Source organism: Formica exsecta, unplaced genomic scaffold, assembly GCF_003651465.1.
Source record: "Formica exsecta isolate Colony F162 unplaced genomic scaffold, ASM365146v1 scaffold696, whole genome shotgun sequence".
Taxonomy (NCBI): Eukaryota; Metazoa; Arthropoda; class Insecta; order Hymenoptera; family Formicidae; genus Formica; species Formica exsecta.
This window is the reverse complement of record NW_021853462.1, coordinates 214,343-225,448: the sequence shown is the minus strand read 5'-3', so window position 1 is coordinate 225,448 and position 11,106 is coordinate 214,343. Positions and strand designations below refer to the sequence as shown.

Here is an 11,106-nt window from a genome sequence, read left to right as displayed (position 1 = left end):
TATATATAGAGTATCCCAAATCCCAACTTGTCATTTTATTTTTTTTTAAATTATATTTGTTTAAATTTTGGAGTATTTAATAAATTATTTGAATTTTTTAAAATTATGAATCAATACATTAATATGTATTATAGTTTCAAAAAGAAAAAAGAAAAAAGAGAGAGAAATTCTTTTCTTTTTCAATTTCTTAGAAATTATATATCAAAAAATCACTAACAACTCTCTTTACAAAATCTGTTATCTGAATTATTGCTCGTTTTCCAGGTACCTTGCAATACGCTTAAATCACTATATTAGATAAAGATATGTCACCTAAAATACTTTGGTCATCTTTACTTAAATCTCGCTCGTTAATTATCTGTCTCATTACTTCATTCAAGAAAGAACCGAGAAAATGTATGTTTCTATCTAAAGCAAACGTTTATCTAACGCAACGTCAAGTCCTTCACCGATTTTGTAACCATTACGATGCGTCTATAAATTTTTTTATCTCCGCCACGGCTCCTGGAGCGGCAAGCAGCAATAACGGATTATTTCATTCATGCACACATACATACAAAATATTTATGTATATTTCTCATATTTAGATTACCATTCACACTCTAATAATTATTATTTTATTAAAATATTTACAATATTACAATATTTAACAGTTATAAAAAAACTTCGTCTTTTAGAATAAAAGAAATCTAAAATTTACTGATCTAGAAAATAAGATTCAACTAAAAAAATTTTTCACGATCGACATTCTTGACGAATGGAAATTGTCAATTTATGGATATTTCATGTAGGAAAAATCTGTCAGAGAATCATGCTCTCGTAAGATTTTCATCCTTATGTAGGAGAAAGAATCGACCCACGCGGCCATCTGTTATACGCGAGAGATCGGGAAACACTTTCCAGAAACGAGTCGACATATGGCACGCGGACAGAGGGATGGATTTATCTTTAGAGAAGAAAAAATACACGTCTCGGCGCTGTGTCGAGGGATTCTTTCCATCGAGAGGGCGTGAAGAGAAAAAACGAGCGTCTTGTATTTTACGAAGAGGCTGAGTTATATGGTAGGTAAAAAAAAAAAAAAAAAACGAGAGAAGAAAAAAAAAGAAGCGTTTGATCTTCTAAATTTCCTGCAATTATGGCATTAAATAACTTCTTAAATCTTATTTGCAAGAAAGTAGCGTGTCCGATATATCTACATTGAAGCAATCAATAGCGCTATGTTGATGCAATCAAATATTATTGCAATACTGTTTGAATGATGTTGTATCAATAAGTATTTATAACTGCTATTCGCGATCGCGAAGGAGCAAGCAATTCATTGAGCAAGCAATTAGCGCTTATCGCTACACGCTTGCATATTTATTCAACGTTACGTCGATTATTAATAGCCTTAAAAACGCGGTATTGCATTCCAGATTGTGATTTCACACGTATTTTGAAATAGATATGCAAGTCAAAATATACGTCCCGACAGTATTTCCAAGAGGGGAAAGGAATGGATAAGATTCGTGCAAGAAACTTCTTGCATTTCTCGAAGTAAAAGAGACACGCCGAGGACTCTCTAAGATTTCTTGAGAACGGAGAGAGAAGTGGCTGCTTATAGTCTCGAGAGACGCTCTTTTAAGTAGCGAACCGACAAAAGTGTGTACACGACAACGCACTTATAAAACGCTGTCACGATCCTGCGTGTATACGATCCTCGTCACGATATTTTAAGCTCTCCTCGCATGACTGGCGGCATGATCTTAATAGCGGTGCGTGTTTTTAATACGTCAATAAAAAACGATGCATTAAATTCGAAGCACTACCGATGTATCATATAGTTGACATGTCAAAGTAGAGTGTACAGTTACAGCGGAAAAAAATTATGATTTATCTATATTATGTGATATATCACATAAAAAGATATATTTCTACATAATGTATAGAAATTATGGTTTATGATACTCTTCAAACTTATTTCATATTTAATTCTTCAATTTATTAAAAAATTGATAAAAATTTTCTCGAATAAGATTGATAAGACTTTAACAAAGCTGATTATCAATTTTTATGAAAACAAGCAAAACAGAGACACTAAAATCTGAACGAATCGAAACTTTCATCGTGGCAACAGGCATTGTGTTTTGGGAGGAACATGGTACGGAGAAAATCGTTCCCCTCCTCGCCTCGCACGGTATTGAAATTCAAATTAAAAATCCCGAATCATAAAATTATCCTTCAAAAAACGAAAAGCCAAGCGAGGCGCGCCGAGCAATTTTCGGGCAATTTCGTGATGGGCCCGGTCTCCCCTTTCCATGTCCTCCCTTCCCTTCCCTCTGGACCTCACTTCTTGAGAGCGATCCTGCTAGAAAATAATGACCTGCGCCGCCGGCGACCATATGGTCGCGCACAGGATGGTCCTCTCTCCTCTCCTTCTGTTAAAAGACGAAGTGCACGAGCGAAACTTCAGGCCCACTTTGACGTATCCCAGATACTGCTGGATACTTCTATCGCTCTTCCCCGAATGATGGATTGATACACGTCTCTAGCTCGAGCGTGACGAAGCCAGGACGAGGGCAGAAATTCTAAGGACGCGTCGCTTCAATTTTCCCAGATCACGAATGGTCGATTTACGCTATTCGATAAAAATCTAACTCGCTTTTCGGACAAGAAACACTCCCATAAAATAGTTACAAAATATTATATATATATATATATAAGCAAATTAAAGTAATAAAACAATAACAATTTAAATATGATAAAAAATAGAATAATAATTCTATTCATTTTTCTATCTCATTTTTTTTCATGCAATAATTTTAATGTATTAAAAATAATAAAATTCTTGTAATTCTTTTAATATTCTTTAATTACTCTATATAGTAATATTTTAATATAGTAATTATAATTTTATTTTGTGTGTAAAATTCACACATATAAAAAAAACTTTGTTATAATATCTAATTTTTCAACTAATACAATTTTTTAATGCATTATTGCATTTATCATCTAAAAATAAATTTGCAGATTTAGGATAGCAAACTCGAATCATATATAAAATAAAATTCCGCCTGTATCTCTCTTACCGAATTTAATTTCCGTCCCTCGCATCTGACAGCGTTCTACCCTTTTTTTCTTTCTCTGCTCTGTTCCTTTCCTCTATAAAATATGCTAAACGTACACAAAGCTTCCACCAACACTGTTATTTACGAATTACGAACGTTGTAAAAGATGAAAAAGCATAATGATCGCACGATGAGGCCTTGGCCAATTTCGCCGCTTCGAACCTTACTATATAGCTTCAATACGGCCAATGTTAGGCCCGATATAAAGTTTCTAAGATCGATTACTAGTGACGTATTACTTTCTGATCTATTTCAAACATCCTTCCTAAAATTTTAATCTTCCTAAAACTTTTAATCCGAGCGAATTTATCGATTCAAAGTCGAAGAAGAAAGAACCCCATAATTTATAATCCATAATTTTATATCACATATTTTTCATTTTTAAATATACAGAAAAAATTTGTATTGTATAAATAAATACCTTTTAAAAATATATAAAAAAAAACATTTAAGAATGTTTGGAAAAATTAATTGTTCTGATACAAAAATATATGCACATAAAATAACTTCATAGAATCTATTTATCTCATAAGTAGTGATTATCTTATCTAGATAAAGAAAAATTGCGGTGCTTTTTCTCACGTAAAGAATTTTCGACGATTTACCTAGTATTCGCGATTTATGTACAATTGGAACAGGACTTTTCTCTCGGTAATGATTAGACGATACGGTCCAATGATTCTTTTCTTTTTATCGAAAAACGAATCCATTGAAATATACGGAATGTATAACTGCACATATGCACGTGCGTGCAAATATTAGCCGCGTTACCTTTTGTGTGCGCCTTTGTCATGCGAGACCAGACATTGCCGGCGCAATCACGAGAGGCGTGCAGTAAATTAACGGCGCGCGAAGAACACGAAACACATTGTTCTTTTGTGCATCGACCAATTCGGAGATTTGCATGCGGCTTTACATTTGCGACTCACGCTTGTGTGTGCGGTACGTGAAAACACAATGCTATGTGGAATACGAAAATTATGCACTGTATCCAGTTTGACAAGTTCTCGCAGATACCTTGACTAAATCAACATTTTAAATATATAATAAAATATTGCGTATCATTTATATCTTTGATACTTTTAAATGAATATAGTATATGTATAATACACACATTTAATTTTAAATTAATATTTTTTAATAAGTTTTAGAATATATTGTTTTAATTCCTTTTTAATTTATTTCAAAAGATTTCGTCCAAAAAAACTTTCTTATGTACAAAAATTTCTTATGTACTTATTTTTTCCATAATTAATAATAAAATTCTATAGAGGCACTTCTAATAATATTTCGGCACTGTCGCAGAAATGCTATTTCGAAAGCGCAACTATAAAGACTATGCGTTTGACCGTTGTCGGTATGGCGCCGCGGTAAATAGGCTAACAACCGCTTCGTCACAATGACGAGGAAAAAGGACACAAACTGAAATAACAGTTCGCGACAATGGCGTAAACGAGACCCTGAAAAAAAGAACCAAAACGTATAAATCTTTCTTTCCCGAAAAAAAGATGAACTAAAGTAACTGATGTCGAGACTTTTTTAGTGATGGTTCGTTTTCGAAATCACCGCATCTAAACTTTCGAAAAATCCGTACTTTCGAAACTATAAATCGAACAACCTCAATATAAAATTTTACATAATACATGAAGCGAAAAAATTCCTTCCTAATCTTTCTTAAAAAGCGACCAAGCATAACTTCCGGGAAAAACAAAGAAAGCTTCGGAAATTTGATAACATAAAGAATGTTTTATAGAGAAAAGTATGTATCGTAAAAGATATGAAGAGACTTAAATTTTCAAGCTATTAATTTTTAGAATCTTTTCTTTCATAGTAAAAAAACGAAGATTGCTCAAAATAGCGATTTTATTTGAATTAACGTATGAGTTTGAAATGATAAATTAAAATAATAAATTAAAATAATAAAATAATAAAAATAATAAATTTTATCTTTAATATTATATATTCAATATTTAATATATCTCAACATCGATTCGAAAATTCGGATGACTAAAAACTGGGATCAAAAATATCTGTCTCCCTTTCCCTTATGCCACGAAGAACGTGTGCCAGTATGATCTCGAAAGCAAAAGGCTCGAAAACTGAATAACATCACCGCCTGCAGTAATATACCGTAATATAGCGCGTTTACAATGAAATGCATGAGAAAATAGAAGCTGCATGAAGAAAGGCAGAAAGTCCATTTCCCCGCTGGACAAAGTCGTAAACTCTCCAACCACCATACTCTGACCCGGAGATGACCCGCCGGTAGTCGGACGGGCTATAAATTCTGCCTTTCGAGAATTTGTCAGATGTATATGTATAGCTGTGCCGGTCACCGTTAGCATTCTCCTCCGGGGAAGGAGGTGAGATCCCGAAACCCCCTCAATAGCGACTTCTACCATCACCTGTCGTTTAAAGAAATGTCTGTGCCGCTGCTTATTCCGCTTCGCGGCACAAACGCGAGAAACGAGGGGAAGCGACGCGGTCACAATGAAAATTTGTCGCCGCAACATTTGACGCGAAAACTGCCTTTCAAAAACATCGCCGTCGCTTTCGATAGCGGTCGGTATTTTCCGCTTTGTTAGTCTCCTTAGTCGACGACCAGTCTTTCGAATCATTCGGTGAATGATGAGAAACATGTTTCGCCTGAGATACTCCTGGAAGCAAATTTGAAGAATTTGCGGAAGATTAATCGATTTTCGAGAATGATACATCACGAATCCAATGGAAAAACAAATCGTAAGTTTTATTTTCTAATAAACAATTTAACGTGTGTTAAGATTTTCTTAAGAAAAGTTTTATCGATTGACATTAATTTTGCATAATTTATATTACATATAATATATAATTTTTTTTGTGTGTAAAAAAATTCCTATAAGAAAAAGATTATATTAAAAATAATGTAATCTAATCATTTTTAAAATGATTTCTTCAAAATTGTTTCATGAAATGTTTTCAATGTTTCCAATGATTTTTATATAATTCGTGTTAGATATTGAACTAAAGGTAAATCTTTTTCTCTAGATATTTTTCGCGCTCTTCGAAATATTTGTCGTGAAAATTGTCCAATTTTACAAAGCGATACAATGCTATATTTCGAACAATGAAGTCTCTTGCAGTGCCGGAATACGAAACAAAACGCGTGCGGAGAAAAACGACCGCGATAAAATATGAGTCGCAGATAGAATCTAAATCTCGATCGGCGACGAGGCTTTCCGACTAAGTTCTGGAAAATGGACGCAATCTCACGGAAAATCGCGGGACCTTTGTAATCCCTCGTGTCCTTTTCCTTTTTCTCCTCCGGATTTACAGGATCGATAAAGAATCGAAGCACATAAGAAACAAAACTCGTAAAAATACGAGATGTGACAATGCGATAACTACTCTTTCGTGAAAAAAGACATGAACAAGTACGCCGGTCGGAAGGAATATATGCAACTAAGATTACCGGATCCTAGGAAAACATCTTGTACCTACGACGAGAAGAGGAAAATCTTCGACTCAGAAGATGAATACTGCGGCGAAAGTCTCGAACATCGTCAAACAAAATAAAAACCGACAAAGCCGCATGTTTTACGAGAAAACAAAAAAAAGATAAACAAAACATTGATAACGGATAAAAACGCAAATAAGACTAGGAGAAAAATATGAGAATGATATAAGAAAATCCAAACCAAAAACCACAATTATTTTGTGTCGAATATTCCACAGATTTCAGAACAATATTTTATCCTATGTTGAATTTCTTCTAAAGAAATAGTTTTTTCGATTTCTATGGGAATATTTTCAGAAAATTCTCTGAGAATGAAGATATAATAAACATTCAAAAAAATGATAAAATATAAAAATAGCTTAAGAGAAATTTATATAATGTGGGAAAAACAAATACAACAGATTAAAAAGTGTAATATTTTTCCCAATATTGGTCACAAGTTTTTACACGACGCTAAAAATTGATAAGTCTTAGTGACATAATTATTCTCTATTATATCAACGCTTCAAGCTTTATATCGGAGCAGATTAAGCGCTGAAATATTGCGCTTCCACATCACTCTGAGAGCGCCTATCGAGCGAAGCGAAGCAAAGTTAAGCCACGCTGGTCCAGATGTGAGAAAAGCGCGGCACACAATGAAACGTCATTCTCTCGCATCCATTGGAGCAGCCTCCGCGATCCGTGAGCACCATCCCTAAACTATTCCGCCTAGATGAATGGATCGAGACCCCTATTTTCTCTATGTTGCGCCCGGGCACAAGCGCGCGAGGGATGCAGTAACCCCTCCCCATCCTGCTCTATTGCATTCTCTCGCGTTTCTAACGTCACGTATATTTCACCCCACAATCAGCCGCCGAGGACAAATACCCTTATTTGTACACATCCTGTGTATTGTGACGTAGCGCGGAGCACCCAGGCCCCGGCTTCCGGTGGACGACAGAGTAAGGCCCATCTCTATTTGCCGTCCCTTTCTCCTCCCTCCGTATTCCACGTCCTTTATTTTTCTTTCTCGATTCTAAGGATGGGCGGGGAAAGATGGAGAGGAGAGGAATTTTTAAAAATAATATCAAGCTTCGATGGGTGGATCAATCATTTGATCCGCAGTGCATCTTTTCCGCTCAAGGATTCTCGCTATAGATCCTTTTTACATCGTAGTTCTCTGCGGTGGAAGTATAAAACCCGGATACTGGATAGACGAGACATCTGACTGTGTCTCCTCATAAGTTTCGTGAACACGATCGTATAAGAAATTAAAACGCATAAAATTGAAAATTGTTTCTCTCCAAAAACAATGTTTTTTTCGTTAAAGAAAATTTGACGGTCCATCAATCTTATACACGGACTCGTTCGACGAAATGAGACGAGTTGTACAGAGCATCGCGATAATGTAACGAACGTTTCGCTACACTCTCGCATTACGACCGCACTCTCTGTGGCTCATCATAATTATCCGCGGTTCATATGGCCCACGAGGCGAAGTCCCCGCGCGGCACATGGTCCGAAACGCCATCTTATTTTCGGCTAACCACTTTTCTACCGCAACGAAAAAAAAAAAGGAAACCTGGCCATTTGGCGACGCTTGAACACGGATCGAAATTGACTCTGCTCGCAGGACAAATTAAATTTTGTCCTTAGCCATTCGTGAAATCGTTTTGTGGCTTTCTTCTTTTTCTCTTATGACAATGTAAAATTTAATAATAATTAAAATTCTAATTGTCCTTTTTACGTATTTATAGAATACGTATGTATAATTTTAGAATGTTTTTCTTTCTTTTTCGCTCTTTCTTCTCTCTTTCTATTTCTACAATGAGCTGATTTCACACTGCATGCTATATATTTTCAATTATAAAGGACTAAGGAAAACGAAACTTGGTTGTTCAGAAAATTAATGATCTTTCATTAATTCTTTTTTTTTGGCATCGTCATTATACCGGGAAACCGTTACGGGAAAGTTGAAGAAAAAATAATCAAAATAAATACCCTAAAACATATTATCAATCATTTTCGATTTCAAAATCAGTACATCAATCAAATAAAATTGTTAGTGATTATTCCATATAGACACATTTATGATTCTACATTAATTATATCGAATAATAAGTAATTTTCCTATCATTTATGGCAGCTACTATAATTAATTTCTGAAATTTTTGAGAGACTTGATCAATCTCGCATCTCACTGCAGAAATTTATCTCTTCAATTCTTATTATTATTTAATCACACGTACATATTATTATATGTATGTAGTAATTATTATTCATTATTCAATATTATTTTACTTTATATTCATATTCATATTCATTTATCTTCACGTCGTTATTTATAAAATCACTCATTATTCAACTAAAAAAAAATGTTTTTTTAGAGAAATATTTTAATCTGAATTGTAAATTTGCCACATCGCGATTTCTTCTATAAACTGGCCTACATTTCACATAGGTCGAATAATTCGGTCAGAATTGAAACCTGGAGGGCAAACCGTACGCCACGGAAGGACGTATAATTACAAGGGATGCTTTTAACGGTAAGGGTGGGGACTCACAAAAATCCGAGGAACACGTAGTGGGGGACGCACGGCTATATAAGGAGGGTTCCGAACCCCGAAGGGCCGCAGTCGCGCCCGAAATTCCGTCCGTGGAATCAACGTTCGTAGCCTTCATGCCTCACCGGCACCATTCACGATCGATTCGCTCGCAAATTATTAGGGTGTTTTTATAATTAAGAAAAAACGTTACGCGTATAAATAATTAATATTGTGTGGTGAGAAAAGTGCGGGGGCAACGAGACTCTTTTTGATTCTCCAAAATGAGAACCGTGTACTCCCTGTTGGGACTGTTATTTTGTATGAGCGTGCCCTTGATAGCAAGCTTAGATCTCGGAGAGATCATCAAGACTGCACAGTGCCAATCGTCGTGTCTACGAAATTTCACCACCGACGACAAATGCTGGAATGTTGGGAGAGATGAGAACACACAGTGTGAGAAGGTAATTAAGATTCGCCTTAATCGTGCTCTCGTCATCTTACATTTTAAAAGTTCTAATGGGCTTTCGGCGAGTTATCGACACGAGATAACGCGTGTGATAATCGCTTCGGGAGAAATTCCAAAAAAAAAAACACCCACATGCAACATTTCTTATTTCTAGTCTAATCACGTACAACGCCTGAAATAATTTTAAAAATAATCTGAATAATATTATATGTGTATTCTCTCTCTTCTCTATTTCTAAAAACCTGAATATAGAACATAAAACCAAGATATAATATTTCAACAATTTTTCAACAAAATAGCTACAAATAATTTATGCCTATTATCAAGTTTGATTAATGTAAAATTTATCCGTGAAGTAAATTTTCGTGGTTTTTGTGTAATCACACACAATTCACGCGAAAATTATTCAATATAATAGCTTATTTTCAAAACTTTTTAATATTATAACACAAATTCCTTGAAAATACTGCGTCAAAAAGTCAAAATTTTTTAGAAACTGAATTTGTGTTTTATTTAAATATTTTCTATATTACTTTAATATTTAAAAAAAAAAAGTAAGAAAGTCATGCGACAGAATCTCATGTGCATTTTATGCATACACCCAGTCCAAAAAGAGTACCGATCACAGCCGGAAATCGGATAGAATATCGATAAATCTTTGGATATCGAGGGAGAGATTTTACTAGGAGAGAATACTATGGAAAATCACCAGGTGTGGTCGCTATCTCTTCCATTCATACATATGAGGAATCACGATCAAAGGGGGTCGGGGAACATCCAACAACGCGAACGTGCGCGCGTGAGGGCGTTGCTCATTTGATGCTACGGGGGGTCTGCTAGGGGTGTCCATTAATTTCGAAGGATCCGTCGATTCCATGTCCCGCGAGAACTAGGGGGCCGTACATTCAAATTTATGCGCCGGCCCCTGTGACGAATGCATCCCGAGGGAGGAAGAGGGGTACGTCGCATTAGAATAACAGCCTGCCAGGGGGCGGAAATAGTTCTTAACAAATGCTATACAGTCGATCGCCTCCCCCCCTCCTCACGCTCTTCTTCTCTCTCCGTGAAAAAGAAGAGACGACTCACGCACGATAATGGTACGATAATGACTTTGAAAAGGAAAGAGGCCTTTTCGCGATTTGACTTTGTGATTGTTTTAAACGTGGGAGAATAATTTTGAAAGAAAAGATACTCTCTCTCTTTCCATCAAAAAATATATAATTCATTTTTAATGTATTATATAATGAATAGAAACTTAAATGCGCGCACACATGGTATAACTACATGATACCGGGAGATGTGGAAAATAATGCATTTTCAAAGAAAGTGATATTTTTAATTTTTTGATAGATTGATTTTTACATAATTGAAGCAGGTTAATATCAAAACATGTATAATACTTTAATTATTTATAATATACATAATAATAATAAACGTTAATGCATTTTTTGTAAAAACATAGAATAAAATAAAAATAAGTATAAAATAAAAATCTAGGTAAATATTTAATTATAT

General features: G+C 35.0%; 1 protein-coding gene across 1 annotated transcript in view; it reads left to right on the top strand.

Annotated features, from left to right (window-relative positions):
- Nucleotides 1-9,133: 9,133 nt before the first annotated feature.
- The window catches only part of LOC115243188, a 6,857-nt gene continuing 4,884 nt past the window's right edge, over nucleotides 9,134-11,106 (top strand). The window contains exon 1 of the mRNA XM_029819970.1: nucleotides 9,134-9,586. Within this exon, the coding sequence (XP_029675830.1) occupies nucleotides 9,407-9,586 (180 nt within the window). The 5' untranslated portion in view covers nucleotides 9,134-9,406. The remainder of the gene's footprint in view (nucleotides 9,587-11,106) is intronic.